This window comes from Lathamus discolor, chromosome 20, assembly GCF_037157495.1.
Source record: "Lathamus discolor isolate bLatDis1 chromosome 20, bLatDis1.hap1, whole genome shotgun sequence".
Taxonomy (NCBI): domain Eukaryota; kingdom Metazoa; phylum Chordata; class Aves; order Psittaciformes; family Psittacidae; genus Lathamus; species Lathamus discolor.
Window position 1 is genome coordinate 5232207 of NC_088903.1, and position 19445 is coordinate 5251651.

The 19445-nt window shown below is 48.6% G+C and overlaps 3 protein-coding genes and 1 long non-coding RNA gene across 11 annotated transcripts in view; 1 reads left to right on the forward strand and 3 right to left on the reverse strand.

Annotated features, from left to right (window-relative positions):
* Positions 1 to 11474, reverse strand: part of HOXB4 (homeobox B4) — a 31234-nt gene extending 19760 nt beyond the window's left edge. The window contains exon 1 of the mRNA XM_065699423.1: positions 11322 to 11474. Within this exon, the coding sequence (XP_065555495.1) occupies positions 11322 to 11474 (153 nt within the window). The remainder of the gene's footprint in view (positions 1 to 11321) is intronic.
* Positions 1 to 14473, forward strand: part of LOC136024227 (uncharacterized) — a 31966-nt gene extending 17493 nt beyond the window's left edge. The window contains exons 3-5 of one of the 4 annotated variants that reach the window (XR_010616794.1): positions 6396 to 6448; positions 10623 to 10906; positions 14033 to 14473. This is a non-coding gene — a long non-coding RNA (uncharacterized LOC136024227). Of the gene's footprint in view, positions 1 to 6395; positions 6701 to 10622; positions 11732 to 14032 lie in introns of those variants that run through there. The other 3 variants (XR_010616793.1, XR_010616795.1, XR_010616792.1) reach the window with 3 other exon arrangements.
* Positions 1657 to 11408, reverse strand: HOXB6 (homeobox B6). The gene is made up of 3 exons (XM_065699429.1): positions 11322 to 11408; positions 4089 to 4675; positions 1657 to 2758 (listed from the first exon to the last, which is right to left on the reverse strand). Exons 2-3 carry the CDS (start codon positions 4495 to 4497, stop codon positions 2499 to 2501), a joined length of 669 nt encoding a protein of 222 aa, XP_065555501.1. The 5' UTR covers positions 4498 to 4675; positions 11322 to 11408; the 3' UTR covers positions 1657 to 2498.
* On the reverse strand, positions 13858 to 19329 carry HOXB7 (homeobox B7). 5 transcript variants are annotated; one of them, XM_065699432.1, is made up of 4 exons: positions 19241 to 19329; positions 18604 to 18827; positions 17607 to 17960; positions 13858 to 14816 (listed from the first exon to the last, which is right to left on the reverse strand). In XM_065699432.1, the coding sequence occupies exons 2-4, from the start codon at positions 18647 to 18649 to the stop codon at positions 14563 to 14565; spliced, it is 654 nt and encodes a 217-aa protein (XP_065555504.1). In that variant the 5' UTR covers positions 18650 to 18827; positions 19241 to 19329; the 3' UTR covers positions 13858 to 14562. The 5 variants fall into 5 exon arrangements, with proteins under 5 accessions (XP_065555504.1, XP_065555505.1, XP_065555503.1 ...); XM_065699433.1 differs by having other exon boundaries at positions 18604 to 18830; positions 19241 to 19323; XM_065699431.1 differs by lacking the exon at positions 19241 to 19329 and having other exon boundaries at positions 18604 to 19216.
* Between the last annotated feature and the right edge of the window lie 116 nt (positions 19330 to 19445).

Genomic DNA, 19445 nt, shown 5'->3' on the forward strand with positions numbered 1-19445 from the left:
CCGTTGGGAAGTTCGGAGGCAGGGGGCGAGGTGCCTTGAGTACGGGGGGGGGTTCTCCTCCGTTAATATCTGCACGGGGAAAGGGGGTACGGTGAAGCTGTGCTGGGGGTGTGCGGCTGCGTGGGGTTATTTCGCGTGGTTACGGTCAGAAAAGTCGAGCTTTGCTGCACGCTGAGCGTGGACCAGGGATGCGGTCGCACCTTAATTCTGGAGGGGAAAAAAAAAAGAGGAAAGGGGGAGAAATAAATGGGGAGAAAGGAGAAGAAGGGAACGTCCAGCCGGTGGAAGTGTTGACAACGTCGCTTTTGGGATATTCTCGTTCCTGAGCTTTTCGCTTCCTCTTTGAACACAGCATTGTGCTACGTGCTTTTTCCTTTCCATTTGTTAACCTGCAAGGATTATTGGGGAGCAAAAGCACTCTGAAACTGGTAAAATTGGGAAAAACGTTGTGAAAAAGCTGTGCTTTGTTAAGCATTACTTCCTTTTTATTTTCCCCTTCTTCTCTTTTCTCTCTCTCCTTTTTCTTTCTTTCTTTCTTTCTTTTTCTTCCCAAGGCAGTTTAGGAATTTCATATGCTTGTCTGCAACTCATTGGAAATTATGCGCCATATTGAAAGTGACATATAATTATAATAATTACGGGCAATGAAAAGCGTGGCAATAATAGTAAATGTCCTACAGCTGTGAAGCTTCTGCATGAATTGATTTTAAAAGTGAGTGACATTAAACCAGCTTGTGGCACGGGGGAATGCATTCATACATAGGTATTCCGTGTGGAGAGTGGGAAAGGGAATGGGAGCCAGGAGGTATCCTCGTTCCTCGCGTTTTCCCCTCGTGAAGCTGCAGAAAACGGTATCCGAAACAGCCTGGGCTGGTCGCTTGTTTCCAGTCCTAACCCTCAGCAGAGCAAGCACTTCCTTTCGTTTAATCTCCCAAACCCAGGAAAAGTTTGCTGTTTGCAGCAGGAGGTTCCTCCTTGGCCAGAGCAGGAGCGGTCCCCAGCCCACCCCCCCCCAGCACAGGAGAAGTCACTGGAAACGCTTTCCAGTTCAAATAAAAATCTGCTCTTCTAAAAAAGCTCTTCAGACTTAGTTTAGATTATTTTCCACCTTTTTTTCCCCCTAAATGCAAGCTGTATTCCTGGAGCTGGGAAGCTACTCGTTTCGCAGGGCAAATTCCCTTGAAATCTGGACTTTTTTGCAATACACCTCACTTTGATTTGGGGATATGAAGTAAGGGACCAGATGTTTGAAAGATGCTAGGCAAATGTTAGGTATCTTTGGTAGATAAATGAGAGCATATTTTTGCCTGTTTCCTTGATTTATTATGTATATGGAGAGCGTTTCGTCATAACTCTTTGTACTGTAACAATAAAAAAGAGCGATACTAAAGCAGAATGTCAGCGAGGAAATACTATTGGTGAAAGGGCTTCCATTTACGATTAGACAAAAAGAGGGAAAACCAGATTTATCTCTCCACTGTAACTTCCGTGTGCTTGGAGTTGCTTGTCCTTGCAGATTAGAAGACATTGTCAGGCAGAGAGCAGCAAGGCTTTCGTTACAGCTCTCTGCTCCTTAAGAATGGCAAGTTCCCTATGGAAAAGGGAAAGATAAGAAGAAGAGCAATAGTAATAGTAATAATGACAGGGTGGTGTGCGTGAGCTCGAAGACTTTGTTTTTATTAGAGAATTCCATGGTCATACCTAAGACAAACTTCAAACACAACACGTACAAAAATTAATAAAATAGAACTTTTTGCCGTTGCTGTTGTTGCTTTTGCATTCTTTTAGGTAGTACTCGTTCTTTCAGTAGATTTTCCTTTAAAAAAAATAATATATATATAAAAGAAACAAACAAACCAAAAACCCATAATAAAACTAATTCCGAAGACCCCAGGGCTTGATTAATTTACCAAAGGAGCAAAAAAATGAAATAAAAACCCAACTATGTCAACCGTGCAGGAAACATTTTTACAAAATTAAGACAATAAACACCCCAAATGACATATATTGCAGCACTTCCATTAAATACAAGAGTTAGCAGGTTACTAACAGTGACACCAAGGGTAGAAACACAGGTAGGAGTCCTTATTTTTTTTTTGTCTTTTCTCTTTCCTTTTCTTTCCCTCCTCCTCCTCTCACTCTCTTCACTTTCGTATTATTATTATTTGGGGGTGGGTGAGTGGGAGGCTTGGGAAGGAAGAAAAATCATTAAAAACATATCTAGAAGCCTGATTTTTTTTTTTCTCTTTTTTAAATTTTTTTTCCCTGTTTTTTCTTGGACACTCCAGAACACTGGGAACAAGAATCCATGGCATTGGTGGCCCAAACTTTCTAGCTGTGGCCGCTGCTCAGAGGGCTTGTCCCACCAATGTGCAGGTTCTCCCTGTCCTCGCAGCCAGCCCACACCCCCCTCATCCTCACGGTTCTCACACACTCACTCCCTCCCTCTCTACTTCTTTAACGTGTTCTTGTTGTGTGTGGGGTTTTAAATAATACTTTCACTCCGCCGTTTTCTCCTCCTCCTCCTCCGCGCTCAGTTGCGAGGAGTTGAGCAATTTATTCTCTTTTTTCCACTTCATCCTGCGGTTCTGGAACCAGATTTTGATCTGCCGCTCCGTCAGGCAGAGGGAATGGGCGATCTCGATCCGCCGGCGCCGGGTCAGGTAGCGGTTGAAATGAAATTCCTTCTCCAGCTCCAGTGTTTGGTAGCGGGTGTAGGTCTGGCGGCCTCGGCGGCCGCTGGGCCCAAAGGAAGAACCTGTGACACCCGCAAAAATAAAAAGGAAACAAATAGGAAACAAATAGGGAAAAAATAGGGGGAGGGGAAGGGGAGGGAAGTGGGGGGGGGGGAAAGGGGAAAAGAAAAGAAATTAAAGGAAAAAAAAAAGGGGGGGGGGGGGAAAGCCCCGCGGTTTAGTGGAGCTGCGGAGATACCGGGTAATCCGCGGGATTCTAAACCCCTCACCACGGCTGTATGCAGAGGAGTGTGTGCCCGCTCCCCTGCCCTCCAAAGGCTTTGGCCAACCTCAAAATCACCCCATCGGCCTGTGACCCCCTCCGTACGCGCAAGGGAGCTCTCCTGGCCGGGCAGCACCCGCGGAGGATCCGCAGCCGAGCTGTAGGCAGGGATCGTGCTGAACTGGCCCGGTTGCAGGCAGGGCTGGGGAGACAGGGCAAGATCTATCTGATTCCGGGATGAAAAATCGCAAGGTGTTCTCTCCCCCCGCCCGCCCGCGCTGTTTTCCACCCTACCGGCAACTGTAATAGATCGGAGCATTTAAGCAATAATGAAGTGAATCGATCTGCCCAAACTCTGCATTAAAGAGGACACAACACTTTATGTCCCTGCGCTAATGGACGTCAATTTGGAACTTAAAAGGCAACAAATGCATCTAAACATGAGAAGGAGGGTGGTGAGCCTCTATTATTCCCCCCCCCTTCTTTTCTTTTTTTTTTCCTGATTGAGGAAACAGCACTTAAAGAAGTCATATATCACCAGGGGGTGGAAAAAAAAAATCTCCCCAGGCAGACTTTTCATTATGTGTGAGTTTCATTAAAAATGTAGCCCTCTCCTTTCAAATATTTAAACACTTTGATATGATTTAAGTCCAGATCGGTGAGAAAGGGAGCTGCGTGAAGGTGTGGGTCTGTGTGTATGTGTGTGTGTGTAAAGTCATCCAGATCTGATTTAGAAAAGATATCTCCCTGTGCGTGTGGAGGAAAGACAGAGACAAATCGCTGTAGCTGAGTGACACGCAAAGTGGAATGTGGGGGGGAAATCAGAAAGGGAGGGGGGGGGAGTGTTGGAGAAATACTGTATTGGGGTTTAAATGGGGGGGCAAACTTTTTAAGTGTGTATGGAGGGAAGTTCTGGGGGGGAAATACTTGAGCGGTGGGAAGTTTTGGTGCGTGTCAGGAGCAAGTTGGAGCGTCTCGTGCCGCCTAACTTCCCCGCTGGAAGTTTGGGCTCCAAAGTGAAGCTTATTCCTGCTTCCCTCGCGCTCTCTCTCTCTCTCTCCCTGGCGGTAACAAATAAGAAAGGGGGGGAGGAGATTGATGTATTTATTTCTGTAAAAGAGTAAACTCACTATTGCAAGAGTTCATCCGCTGCATCCAAGGGTAAACCGGGGCGGAACATTTTGGCTCCTCGCTCTCTCCGAAGGCGGCTTTGCCGTGCGCGCAGTCCGCCGTGCGCGGCTCGGGGCCGAGGGGCGCCTCGTCCAGCGCCGGGGGGGCACAGGCGGGGTCCTTCTCCCTGAAGAACCCTCCAGCCCCGTAGTCACAGGCGGAGCCGCGGCTGTAGGCTCCGTTGCTCTGCTGGTAGTAAGGGGAGGAGGTGTAGCCCTTCTCCTGGACGCCCGCGGCTCCATAGGTGGTGGGGTAGTGCCTCAGAGGGTCCGCGTAGCCCGAGGGATACAGCGGGATCTGTCCCAGGAAGGGCTCCTGCCCCGCCGCCAGACTCACCGGGAAGGTCGAGTTGACAAAATAAGAACTCATTGGAAGAAGCCTGCCGTCCTTTCCCGGCTTTATGATTTGTTGTGTTTTATAGTCCAAGTGGTTTAGCTATTAGTAGTATATCGGAGATTGGGTTTTAGCTGAAGGGAGATGGCGTGGTGCCAGCGAGGGACACAAGGAAATACAACCATCTGATCAGGGGCTGACCAATAGCAGGCGCCTGAGGTTGCAAAATAGCACCCATGAGGAGCTGAGATTGCACCAGGGACCCCAAGAACAAACCATCCACCCCTTTTTCCCTCCCTTTTAAACAACAGAAATGCACCCCCTTAACCAAATATATAATATCTGCCGAAAGAAACATTCCCGGCGCGCTCCGAGCTTCATAAATAAATAAACGCGTCCGTCCCCCGTCCCCCCCCCATCTCCCCCCGCTCCCCCGGAGCTCTGCGCGGGGGTGTGAGACAGCCCGTCGCACGGATGGCGGTCTGTGCGAATACATGTATTTACACACATAGAACGTACACAAATACTCGCTGCAAGTGGGGGGAAAAAAGTCAGTTGTTCGTATTCGGAACACTTTAACCCCTAAGTGTTTGCAAATCGTCCTGACATGGCTCCGTACTTCGCTACAGTTACAGAAAAGAAGGAAGAAGGAAAAAAAAAGGGGAGGAAAAAAAGTTTTTTGTGCGTGTGTGTGAACTTTGCGAGGAGATCTCACCGGGCTGATTAACTTAGATTTGCTATAGGAGAAGAAATCGGGTTTGACAACTTATTTCTGTTCCTGTATGTCTAATTACCAGAGATTAACACACCCCGTCCAAGGAAATCCGCTCACGCTTGAAGCAGACCTTCCCTTTTTCATATATTGCATTTTAACCTTGCCTTTTCTGCAAAAGCTCCGTATTCGGGAGATAAATGGAAAATCGAAGTATTTCCTCTATCCCTCGTTAAGTCCCTATCCCCTCCGGAGTCCGGCACCGCATTGTGCCCTCTTGCGTTTTTTTGTTAATACCAAATCTATGCCCGACCTTTTATGGCTAAGAGGCAGCCCTGGGTTACGGTCCAAAGCTGAGTTTATTGATCGTTCCCGATCGAGATGGGGGTTTTAAGGAGAGCAAAGCTGGCGGTGCGATGGGGCTGCTGCCTCGGAGGTGCGCACGGACCCCGCGGGTTTGCAGCCCCCCTTTGAGCTCATTCCCGTCGCAAAAAGCAGCCTTTTCCATTTTGCAAAGTTAAAAAGCTGGAAGGGATAATTCGCAAAATCTCAAGCAATTCCGGTCACCCTAAAAGCTGCTCTTTGCTTTGGGCTGTGCCTCTCTCGGTTTTCCTCGACAGAGATGTGCTTTGCTCTACCTGGTGCATCCCCCCTTCAGATCCCTGTTTGCTCAAGGTAGACTTGGATCTCTGATAGCCGCCTTCCCTCTGTTCACACGGGAAAACCAGAGCCATCTCACAGGAAAAGAAAAAATATAATCAAAAATATCACCAAACGCCACCTAAATTAAAGCCAGGACTGTACCCCGATCATTCGCCTTTTATCAAGGATTCGTTTCCTGTCCGAATTTGTAGCCATCTGTCTTTGAGTCTTACATGCCGTGAAATGACCCGCCTTATAATACACACTCCCCTGTACTTGAATGTGTGACTGTGTGCGCTCCAAATCTAGAATTACATATATTACATGGTGTCTGCAGAGCTGCCAATGCGGCTCTCACTGACGGAGCTCCAAGTATCTACCGAAGTGGTATCTTATTACGAGCTGATTTATTTTAAACATCATGTTTACAGCAGCAAAGCCAAGATTGTTTCATGCCACGGCTGCAATGAACATTTCGACTGAAACGTAATCCTTATAATTCAAGGAAATAACATGCAAAGGAAATAGTTTTCCATCCTCCACCCCCTTTGACTGATATCTCTTATATTTGTTCTTTCAGAGTTTCCCTTTGTGTATGGAATGGACCCAAACTTACGTAGATCTGCTTTATTGGTATGCAAGACAAACAAAATGTGAGATTGAAAGGGAACGATGACTAGAGAAGAGGGGGAAAAGGCTGAGATGAGAGCCCGAAGTTAACTGCTGTGCAGGAGCCGAGCAGCTCCAACGTTTGATTAGAGTTATGCAACATTTGTAGCTCTGAAACCTAGTGATGATCTGGCATCATCAGCTCTGCATGCAAATTTGGGGCTAAGCAATGGGATGTGCTGATAATCCAGTGCGTGAATACATCTGCTGAAAATGCTTGCTTTCATATTTTCTCTTACTTCTCGGGATCGCTCTGCAAATATACCCCTGGAAACAGGGGGTTTGGGGAAAAAACCCCAAACCCTCTCACACCCCCAGATCCCAATACTGCTCATCCGAGCGGCTTTGTGGCTAAACCTGGCTTTTTATGTAGTTTGTCAGTCGACATTTGAAAATGCAGTAATTGAAGCTGGCCGCTTGCTAGTTGCTTCTTGCTGACACCTTCGATGCGCTATAGATAGAAAAGAACAAGTCCTGCCTCTTAGAAGGCTGGCTCTAAAGAGGGCTATCTGGGGAAGGAAAAGGAAAGAAGAAAACTTGGTTCCCAACGTAAAAAAAAACCCAACCAAATCACCCAAAACAAAGCAGAAGTCAAACCCAAAGCCTGTCATAGTTTGACTGGTCCTGAGGGTCAGGCCCGCCGTCTAATTGATTTGCCACCTCTAATATATGTTAAATACGAGTAGAGGTCTTAAACCCCACTAAATCTCAGCGAATTGAGCGCTCAGCGCAGAGATGGGTTCCTATTCCCAATTCAATAGCTTATAAAAAAATAAGTTTGAACATTTAAAACGTTGCGTTATTGGTGTAGCTGTTGAGCAGACGCTCTCCCGCCGTTCCTGCTCAAGTCCGAAGGTAAATCTCAACCCGATTTTGCAAATCTATTTTCTTTGGACGCCTCCAGAGCCAGCACAGGCGGGGGGGCAGGCAGACTCGGAGCAGCAGCGGCTGCAGAAAGGAGCTTGCACAGAAGCCCTGAAGTTAGACCCGTCTTTGGGGGGCACCGCTGGGCACGGTTTTATTCAGTTTCTGGCCTCATCCCCTCAAAAACCGGCACAGGGTTTTTACTAAGAAGGAGCAATAAAGCGGGGAAGTTGTGAGGGGCACCAGAAGGTGGTATAACACACTTAACTGCGCTGGGAAGCCGGCTTTCCCCTCCTGACAGACATCACTCATCTGGCAGGGCATAAATAAAGATAAAGAGAAGTATTTACAGTATGTACAACCCCAGCTCTCTGCCCAGGAAGGTCTCGCTTTTTGTCGCTTTGCTTTTCTGGCCAAAGAACGCCAATCCCACCAGGCAGAGCCAGGCAGATAGATGAGGGGATTAAAACAACACCCAAATATTTCAACATGCAAACAGAACAGAGCGTTGCTTGTGTGAAAGCTAAACCCGCCAGGAACTTGGTAGAAAGTTCAGGGCAGTTGGTTCCAATAAAAAATGAAACTCGCTTTTTTTCATGTGGAGCTGGAATTCCCGATCCTTCTGAAGTGAGAACACAGCGGGGGTTTCCCTACCGAGGGACTTATTGCAGCCATAAAGTCAAGCCAACACCACGAAAACACTTGAAAAACCCCCTTGTTCCTGGAGTCAGACATAGAAAGCTATTGGCAGCAGAGAAACCTCTCTTGTAATGCTCGTGTACACCCAAAAACACATCGGAAAAAAGCCCCGACAGAGCCGTGCAGAGCTCCAGAGCTGGAGCAGTTAAAACAATGACCCTGAAGGTGCAAAAAAAATATAAAATACCCGCTTTTCCCGCACATAACCGCCTGAAACTTAATTTCCAGCAATTTAAGTTTAATTTACCTGACTTCCCGTGCAGTGCATAATAACCTGGTTAATGGCATCTTTGAAAAGAAGCAATAATAATCTGCCATTGTTCCATTATAGAGTGCAGCTAATTATTAACAACAACAAAAAAAGGGGGGTGGGGGTGTCGGGAGTGCAGAGGAGGAGAGGGGCACTGGGGGACTCAAACTACATCCAACCCAAGTATTTCTGCGACAGCAAGTTCTGGGAAGTGGAAAGCGGAGGTGGAATATTAGGAAAGCAGTGAAAAGCGGAGGAAAAAGTGAGATGGAACATGTAATGTGGAAAGCGAATGCCGGGGAGTGCTGGGAGTTGCAGCATGGAACAAGTTAATCGTGGCTGTTGCTGGTCAGAAGAGAGAAACTTCCCCCCCCCCCTTTCTTTTTTGCTCTCTTCTTTACCATAGTCCCCGGCATCTCACTTTCTTGGAGAAAACGTCTCTCGTCTGGACATAACCAGTTGCCAGGAAACTGTGTGGCAGGAGGAGAAAACGAGAGGGAGAAAGCGAGCGGGAGGGAGGGAGACAACGAGAAACCTTTAAACATAACAGGCACGCATTGTCCCCTCAGTGCCCACGGGAGCCCAAGGGTGACTCCTTGGACCCAGCAGCCAACCCCAGGCCGTTCTCCTGACGGACCCCTCGGGATGACCACTGGGAGCGAGAAATAATAAACGCTCCTTTTAGGATTAGCTAAAAAACCCCGTTTTAAACCAGCCTCTCAGTCGTGTTTCACGCTCGGCCACCCGCCTTTCCCACTCGTGTGCATGTGGACCCAGGAGAGGCCGTACATGTGTGAGCACACACGTGTTTGCACAAGCGTGACACGGCTTCACACGCTCATCAGCACAGGCTGGGGGCTGTATGGAGCAACACGCGCGTTGGGATGCTCGTGGCTCACATGCGAGTGCACATACATGTGGGGGGTGACCTATGGATCATGCCCAGCGCCTCTGGGCCCTGCGAGGAACAGAGAATCCGCGCTCGGTGCAGAACCGGGCATCGTGGAGAAGAAGCGAGTCCAGGAGTGGGACCGGAGGCTGCGGTCCCTGGGTGATGGGAATGCAGCCAGGGCAAGGCCCCCCCCCGCCGGGACACCGGCTGCGGGAGCCCCCCGGGAGCCGCCGGCCGCCGCCGCCGACAGTAGATGGCAGCAGACGGCGGGGAATGGGCGAGCCCCGGCGGCAGCACCGGGGGATGGCGAGGCGGGGGGGGGGGCTCCCCTCTACCGTTGTATTTTATTTTCTTTAATAAATAAGCAGGGGAGGATGCCAGGAGGGGACCCGGCCTGGGGAAGCGCGGACTCCCCCTATCCCACCACCCCGGGGGGGGCATAGGCATTTCTCGTTCATCCCGTGTTGAAATGGTTAAAAAAGACCTGCCCGCAGTGAGATGCAAGATTTCCACAAGTGGTTGACCACGCAGGATGGGGAAAAAAATAGGCATAAAAGCGTTTTGGAGCAAGCTTCCTAAATTAAATGATTTTTTAAATATATTTTTTTCTTACGAATAGCGAAAGAAACAAACCCGAACAACGAACGTGAGGAGACTTAGGGAAAGGGGTAAACAGGCACTTTAACCGGTATTCAGTTTTTTCTCCGTGATTTATGAAAAATGTAACAGGTTCGGGAACAAATAGCTTTTAAAAATGACTTTCTGTTTATTATTTCCGCGGCTTGTGATCATTTACTCTTGTCCACACAATATTCAAGCACAGACACTTTAGGGCGAGATAAATCGTCACGTCATAAAATGGTTTATGCTTAAGTAATGAATCTCTCCTTACTCAATCTCGCTTCACTTACACAGGCTCTTACATTATCTTATTTAAAAATCACCTCGTAACGGTAGCAATTAGTACAATATTTCAATCCCCCATGAAATCTTGCAAAACCAAGAAGATTAAACCCCCCACATTTAAAATCACAGGTATCTCCAGACAAACCTTTTCCTAAACCAGAAGATAAGCGTTAGGGTATCACAGAGTGAGGGGAGATTTGCACATTACCGGGTATGGAAAAGCACCGCCACGCCGTGGGGCTCAGACCCGAGCCAGTATTCCGGCCGGGAAAGCCGTAAAACCCCATTAACACCGCGGAACGCAATTAAATACATGGAGGTTTATTGCATCGCAACGTCAGCTTCATTTGGGAGTTTCACAAGGGGGGGGTTGGTGGAAATACAATGAGAGCGCTGCGCTCTGGGTTGGCTTCATTCTTATTATCTTTTTTTTTTTTCCCATTATTTTTTTTCCCTTTCTTCCTTTTTTCCTTTCTTTTTTTTTTTCTTTTTTTTTCTTTTTTTTTTTTTTTTTAACTAATTTCCAGACCCTTATTTTCGAGGCTGCCGCGAGCTGCCCTCTCCGAAGAAACCACCCACATAATAATGACCCTGGAGAGCAACGCAAAACCCAACTGGCTTCCACACAAACTTCGCCAAATGACGGGGCTCGCCTGAGGAACAGGCGAAGTGGCAAAAGCTTCTGCGAGAGGAGAAAAAATAAACCACCAGAACGACCCACAAAGGGTTTGGTATTTTTTCAAAGCACTATCTAAAAGCCTTCATCACCAACCTACTGCAAAATCCTTCACTCCAAGTCTACTATCTCCAGGTGACCTTAAAGGCTTTATTTTTCTTTCTTACTCCGTTGTTTTATTTTTCCTTTTCTTCCTGATTTCCTTATTTTAATTCTCTGTTTCTTTCTCAATCTCTCTTCCCCCCCCCTTATTTCTTTCTATTTTCTTCCTCTATTTCTTCCCTTCATTCTCTCAATGTCTCCACCTTTTCCCCTCCCTTTTTCTCTCTCCCTTTCACCTTTACACTACGCTTTTCGAGGAAAATTGTCACTTATACAGATTTCCACCTTCCCTGATTTCTTAAAGTGCCTCCCTTCTTCATCACCCCACCCTTTTCTTTCTCCCCCACCCCTGGATAGAGGATATGTGGAATGGAATAGAAAAGGCAGCTTGACAAATGCATTTTCTCAAAGAAAATATTAAACGAAGAGAAGCGTATTATTCCCTTACCTTTTGACGTCCATTTCTGTGGCATAAGTAAAATAGGGAGGGAGAGGGAGACAGCGTTTGCTTATCTGTTAGCTGACAAATATTGTCCCAACCTGAGAGCCGTCGATCGCCTCTCTGACTTGTGAGAGCTTCTTGCATTTCTGTCATTTGCATAGAAAATGGAGCAACTTCCCTCTTTGAAAAATGATAGCCTCCACTCGGTCCAGAACCTCCTCTGCCCCTCCATGACTACCGAGATTCCAGATCAGCAGCAAATTAAGAGAGGAATTAAAAAATAATAGTAATAAAAAAAAATCAAAATAAAATGAATAATCAAAAATCCTACAACTCTTTTCCTACGTGCGTGCCGAGATGGGTGCCTGGGGGTGCGTGCGGGTGTGTGCAGGGCTGTTCCCCCCCTCCCCGCTCCCCTCTTTTAGCCCTATCGAGCTTATACACAAAAGTAAAAAAATATAAAGAGGCGAGAGCCCTATAGAGGACACTGATCCGACCCAAGGTGCAGCGGACAGAAGAATGGTGCAATATAACCACATGGGAAATAATAAAAAGTTCATGTTCACGGTTAGCAGTCCACATGACCGGCTCTGGCCAATCCCAGAACCCAGCCACTCATAAAGTTCTATCACAAAGTTGTAAATTTTCATAAAACAACAAGGAATTTATTGCATTTCTTCATGACCGGTTTAACAGCAGCCTTTTTCTTAGCCGCCATCTTTTTTCTTTTAAACAAAAATAAAAGAATATAAAAGGGGGTTCAGGGATTTCCAAGCCCCCCCCCACACACACACCTTGGTTTGCATGGGGGGTGCGTGGAGGGCAATAATCGAAATGCGCTTCACACGTTAGGCTAGGAACAATGACAGCCCCCCCAGAATAAAGAGCTTGAGGCTGGCGTTGGTTTTTACATGGGGAAAGGCGCAGTAAAACAGTGGGGTTCGCTGGGATTTGGATGGCTTTTTTTTTCTTTCTTCCTTTTTTCTTGATGCAATTGGGATCGTTTCTGCTGAAAGGGGCAATTATCAGAATTTGGAGGGGGGGAAAGGAGGCAAATAGAGGCAATGAAGAGGTGGCCGGAGTGCCCATGCCTTGGGCTGGGGGGGGTCGGGCCAGACACCCCCAAAAAGCCCCCGGAACCCCTCCCAAGGCCCCCCGCAGCCCCTGTTGTAGCAGGGTGCGTGTGTGTGCTCCGGTAAGGTGGGTCACCCCGCGGGAAACCACTGCCATGGCTTTAGCACATGGAACTGTGACTCGCTTTGCCTTATTTTCATGGAATTCTCCCCAATTCCTGCTCGCCCCCCCCTCCCCGCGCAGAGTTCGGTTTCGGGGGGGCCACTGCAGTCCGGGAACTGGGGGGGAGGGGGAATATCTGGAACTGCTTCTCCTTTTTTTCCCTTTTCTTCCCTTTTTTTTTTTTGATTTCCCTTCCCCATCCGCGCTCTGCACAGAGCGCTCCCGAAGAGAGACTGCACCAAGGGGTTTCACCGAGGAAAAAGGGAAATTTCCCTCTATTTTCCCTTCCCTTTCAGCGTGCAAACCCCGTAATAGCTGCTCCCCTTAAATGACGGGCTTCCCATAATTAGTCCACCCCGCATAGATTGCGAGTCTGTACTAGAGACGTGGGCGCGCAGATGCTTGACGTGGAGTCTTATTTTGGGTAAAACCTGCTGAAGGATGCGCTGCGCGCCTTCACTTCGGGCATGGAGCATCGGTGGTTGTGGGTGGTGGAAGATGGGGCGGGGGGGGGGCATGGAGAAGGTGCAAAACGGCCTCGCTGGCTACTTCCACCATCGGCTGCGATAGGTTTTTTCCCCTTGTGCATCTTGCGCAATGCATTTATGAGTAAATTACGCGGAGCCTCCGCGGGAGGAATCCGCAGCTTTACTGGCAATGTAAATAAAGAGGCGGGAGGGGGAAAGGGAGGCGGAGGATGTGCCCCTGCGCAAGTGCTTAGGTTTACTCTCCTTTTGTTTTGCATTGTTGATTTTTCCTGTCTTTAATTGCTTTAATTTCTTTTATGCCCGCTTTGATGCTAAACACTATTTGGGGCTGATGAAAGAGTTCCAGTCCGCAGGAAAGTAATTGAAAGGAGGAGGGAGAATCGAGACAAAATAAAATCCTAAAGGCACGGCGAAATAGATAGAGTTTCTGCAAATTAGTTACGAGAAGAAAATTAAAACCAGGAGCGGAAAGACCATTTGGGCTGATTCTGGCTTCTTTACGTTCGTCTTTTATGCCTTACCTTCTTCAGTCATAGCGCCAACGCAGTAACAGGGGCAGAAGGGAGACCAATCCACCTTCAAAGCCCCGAATGTCAATTTTATGCTACTATATTCGCCAAATCTATTGGAAAAGTACTACAATTTTCCAAGGAGTGACTGTCCTAAAATAAGAGAGAAGTTTAGGATGATAGATCGGGGATTAATACATGTATTAATCTAAAACGTTCTTTTAGGACATTTATTTGAGATGGGGAAAAAGCAATTCCAAAAGCCCGTATGTTATTTTAAATAAGAAACCAAGCAGGAACCCAACGCGGTTGTGGATTATTGGAGATTTCCTTTTTATTTCGAATAATAATAACCACAGACAAAGGGATAAAAAAAAAAAAAAGAAGCAACGCGTCGCCATTAAATAATTTGCTACTTTGATATACAACATTTTACGTAACACAATATTAATTCATCTTCTTTTGTGTTTTTTTGTTTTCGTAGAGACTTGAACAACGAAGAAATCCAGGTAAAAATATACACAGAGGAAAGAGCATAGCGGGGAGAAAAGAACCGCGGAGGTTGCAGGGAGAAGGAGTAACCATCATTCCTATTATGTACAGGACTCTACACGCCAAGCAGAAGTCAGATCACGTTTTCTAAATTAAAGGTGCTAAACACGACCACGTTACTTCATACCGAAAATCCACAGCGAAGTACAAACGGAGCTTTACCAATTACTTGGACTATAGGAAGACTCACATAGAAAAGTGTGTCTATTCTGACTCTAAAGCCACAGGAATAGGTAGATCATCATTCTATTGTACAAAAAAAAAAAAAAAAGAGAAGACTTTAATATAGGTAGTATTTTTTCAGTGTCATGAAACACAACGTATCATTCCTAGGGTTTTTAATTATTTATGCACTTATCATTTATCTATTTTAATATATAGTCTTTTTTTTTTCTGTGTGTTTTTCCCCTCTTTCCTTCTCGCGTGGGTTTCCACGTTTCCTGCCTCCATCTCTTGCCCCTTTCACTCTTCCTCATCGTCCTCCGCATCTGGTTTCTCCTGGCTGTTGGAGCCGGAGCAGGCAGTTTTATTTTCCTTTTTCCACTTCATGCGCCTGTTCTGGAACCAGATTTTGATCTGTCTCTCGGTGAGACACAGGGCATGGGCGATCTCGATGCGTCTCCTCCTCGTCAGGTACCGGTTGTAGTGGAATTCCTTCTCCAGCTCCAGGGTCTGATACCTGGTATAGGTCTGGCGGCCGCGTTTTCTGTCGGTGCCTGCGAAATAAATGCAGATTCGGATCAGATGGGGCGGCTGGGGGAGATGTTTTGTAGGCTTATGGTCTAGTTTGCTCTCTCACCGCTGCCTTTGGGTCCCGTGGAACGACAGAGCCCTCGGAGGAACTGTGCAACCTGCGACATCCCTTCTTTGAATTTACAAGACCGATTCCTTCTGCTCGAGGCTTTCCCCTCCATGTCCTCAGGCTCCAAACCACCCCAGCTTTAATTTCTCTTCATCTCGGAAAAGCGAGACATGGTTTTTTTTGGCGTGTCTCCGAATGAACAGCAAACTTCAGAAAGTTTCCTGCCCTCGGAGTACGGCTCTTAACACTCAGCTCCTGCTTTAATTTTCATTTAAACACCACAGATTTTGGCTGGTTGGGGAATAAATATGGAACCACAGCCGAGCAGAGCCACAGACGCATCTGCTACCTACACAAATCCAACTATTTGTCCTCTCTTAAAGCTGTCATCAGGGTGCCTGCTTGGAAGGTGTGTGACGATCTTAATTATTTCAGGGGATGTTTTGGACCAGGCAGCGACTTCTGGGGCTGGCAAGGGAGCTGCTACCCCTCTTGCAGGGGGGGTACACGGATGAGAAGTGCCTCAACACTCCCCCCACTCTTCCCCTCACCCCCAGATGCCTGCAGCAGGGCTTGGAAAGGGCCCAGCTCCTAATTCTCCCTTCCACCAGACATTTCCTGCAGCCTGATTGGAAATAGTTCTGCAATATGGTGTTTGTGATCCCGACTCTATGTTATATGCAAATGCTACATATCTCTCTAGTATAACATATTCCTTCCCCGAGCAGAAGGGAGGGCGAGCAGCAGCTCCTGGCCTCTTCTCCACACATTCCACTGGACTCCTCTTCTTCTTCCCTTCTTTTTTTGTTCTTTTTTTCCCACCCCTCTTTCTTTTTAAAAGAAGAAAAGATCCAGTCATTAAAAGGAGAGGGAAGGGGAAAAAAAAAAAAGGCAAAATAGCCAGGCTAGCTGTAAAGTAAAACTGTGCAGGTCGTGGAATGTGGGTTGTAAAATCCGCTGAGGGGAGAGCCATAAACTGCTGCTGAATAGGGATGACAACTCTATCTCTGCTCGCTGATGAAATTCCACAAGCGCGATCGCACAGTGGGCATGAAGCACTGGAGCGGGCGGGGGGGGAAGACCCCTCTTTTACGACCGAGGTCTAGTTTCTCTGGGTTTAGGCTCAGCAGATCCCAGAGTATCCCAGGTTTTTTGAGTGCAAGACCCCACGTTTACCCTGTTTCCTCTCCAGTGTTGACCCTCGCAGCCTCACAGACTAAACGGGGGCGAAGAAGGGGGGGCTTCTTAAATCTAAAGCCAGATAAAAGCAAAGATGAAGTGTTTATGACCAGAAATATTTGGTCTTTGATAAATCCACTGTAAAACTGCATGAATTATGGAGCAGGTAATGGAAAGAACTGACCACCAAATAAGTGTGAGGGTAACTCCTGCCTTTATAAGCTTCTGTACATTGGCTGCTTCGGTGTTTTCTTTTCCCTGGGCTTCGAGGGGAGCCTGGCCCACAGCCCCTCACCCCAGGGTCACTAAGACCCGTTCCGAACAAGTCTAGCAGGGCAGAGACGAGGCCGGGACGGCTGAAGCTTAGACTCTCGCCTTCCCATCAGCTCCCAGCTGGGACAGCAGCGCCTTCCACATCCTCCCGCTTGGGATTGCACTCTTGTAAACATCATCACGCGTGCACAAGGACAGAGGCCGGGCTGCTCCGAGCGGGGGGGTCCCCGTCAAGGGGGACCCCGAGGAGACCAAAGCAGAGACCGAGGAGGGAAACAGGGGGAGCCGGTGCCACTCCCGTTCGAGGGAAATGGATATTTATTAAACATTAATTGGCATTAATACCCTGGGACGGAGCGCGCTGGGAACCGAGGGCAGCGGCTCCGAGACACAGCGTGTGCATGGGGCATCGTGTCCCTGCGTGGGGCGGCCCCCTCTCTGCTCTCGCGGAGCGCTGCGAGGCCTTCCTCGGGGCTGAGCTGCTCTGCTCTGCTCACCGGCAGGGCCACACCGAGCACCCCGCGGTCCCCAAGGAATCTTTGCACCGCACCCCTCTGCAATGAGTCTTTTCAGGGTGTGACATAGCTAAACATGCTCTCTCCACTATATCCATCCGTCCATCCATCCCTGCATCCATCCCTCCATCCATCCATTCATCCCACCATCCGGATTCCGACCGGAGTGTCACGGTTTTGAGAGCGGGGCTTTTTAATCGCACCGGGAATGATGTGTTGCTCTTCCCGATGGAAACACGCTACGGTTAATTGCGGTGTCCGGGATATTGTGGCTGGAGGAGTGAGGGGAGGGACTGGCAAATGAAGGTTTTGCAGACTAACAGAAAACAAAACAAGCTTGCAAGCGCCTCCCATAAATAGTTTCTTTCAGGATCTATATCTATATGGGGGTAGCACCATCTCTATCTTGTAAATAGAGAAGAAGGGGCTGGCCATTATTTCTGCAGCTCTGCCTGTCCCCTCTAAGACAAACTGCCTTTTGCATGGCACATACACAGCCCCAGCAACACCAATAAATATTTAAAGCTAAAAGGATGGCTTTATGGCAGGAGGGGTGGGGGGTGGTCTCTCTCCCCCTCTCTCTTTTGAAGATGCATTTTCAGTGAAACGTCATGAAAGGACTTGGGGACAATTCCCCCCTCCCCCTCCTCCGCCGCCCCCCCCCCCCTCACTCCATGAAATAATTTACACTCCCCCCCTCCCCCCGGGCTCCTTTCTTTAGGGGGGCTGGGGCTTACCTGTGCTCCTCATCCAGGGGTAGATGCGGAAGTTACTGTCGCTTTGCAAATCTGAGTCCCTTTGGTCCGTTTTGCTGCAATTCTGCTTGGAGGCATCTCCCGGGCACATCATGGAGAGGTTTTGCTCGAAAGGGGAACAGTGCATGTTGAAGGAGCCGGGCTCCAGGCCGTAACCGGAGGAATACATGCTGGGGGGCTGGGGGTGCACGGCGCTGCCGCTGGAGTACAGCCCGGGCATGGAGGCGGCGAAGGGAGGCGTGGATCCGGCCCCATACCCCGTTCGCTGGGTGTTGGAGGCGAAAGCGCAAGAAGTTTGCTCGGGAAAGACTCCGGATGGGAAAACCGAACTTGCGGCTTGATATTTAGAAAATAAAGCATTCGCATAATACAATGAACTCATAATTTGGCCGGGTGATTTGTAGGTCGGGACGTTTTAGTGTCGGTTTTACGAGGTACCGTGATATATTACGGAATTAGAGTCCAGATTTACACCAAAAGGAGCCTTTTTCCTCCCGGCCCGGTGACGCGCGGGCACGTGGCTCCGGCGGCGCCAATCGCCGCCCGCGCCCTCCTCGGGGGCAAAAAGCTGTAGAGCTGCTGGATTTATAAAATATGATAAATAATTGATGCGATATAAACCCCTCCAAGATCTATGCTGGAAGGGGTGAAATTGTGCTGGAGTCGATAAGCAACCCCTAATCAGTTTTCAGCTCAGACCGAGGGAGAAAGAGAAAAGAGGAGGGGAGGGGGGGGTGTGGGGGGTTAAAAGCACGCTGCTGATAAACCAGCGTCTCCCTCTCGGTCTCTCTCTGCTGGAGGAAAAGGAAGGGAGCTCTATTTATCCCTCTATTGATCCCGTCTAAAATTCCCTCCTTCGCACCATTTCCCCGGCTCCGAGGTACTTTTTCACAAGACTGTACATAATTCCCTCCCCCCACTGACCCTCTTCCCCCTCTTGCCCCCCCCCCCAAAAAAAAGACAAATGTCTCATTGATACCTAATAGTTTAATAGTTTCAGGGGTCTTTTTTCCCCCAAATGCCATTCAGCTCTATCTGTAATTTATTCCAGTGCCACAGGCTTTGAGCTTCGTATCGAGCTGGCATTTGCTTTTCTTGTGGCGAAAAAGGAGTGTATACAGATCCCTTGTTCGGCGTGTCAGCGGTTCTGCGGGGCTCAATTGCAGTTAGAAGTCAAACCTCACCAGCTGGCTGCTTTGCTTTCTGCTGGAGAAGCAGAGAGAGCTTCCAAAATGTGGGGTTTCCCCCCCTCTTTTCTTAGGGAGGGTTAGGCAGAAGGCAAAGCTTATAAAGGCAGGAGCAGCCGCCAGACAATGGGGGCTGTGGACCTGGGGCTGATGCTGTTTCTCCTTTCCCAAGGTTATGTTTCAAGGCGGGGGTGGGGGGGTGCTGTGCATCCCCGCACTCCTCTGCTCCATGGCAGGGCAGCTCCAGGAGCAGAAAACAGCTCAACTGCGCGACTGACAAGTCTGGTTTTTTATTGCAAGGAGCTGAGTGGGAGGAAGGGAAAGGAGGACCCGGAGCTGGGCTTCGTCTGGCAGGGCCTGGGGAGGGGGGAGACGGGGAAAGAAGGAAAGAGAAGGGAGGGGGAAAAGCAGCAAAACAGCAGACGTTACCTTCAGGAAGGATTTCCACACAGCCTCCCAACCTGTCACCACCCAAGAGCTCTGCTGGGAAGCACAACAAGAGCAGGAGCCGCCGCCGCTGCTGCTGCGCGCCCCTCCCCGCGGCACCCGGCCGCAGCCCGGCCGCAGCCCGGCCCCGCGCAGCCCCGGCCAGGGCAAAGCAGCCTTTGATGGCCGGGCTGCAGCTCCCACACAA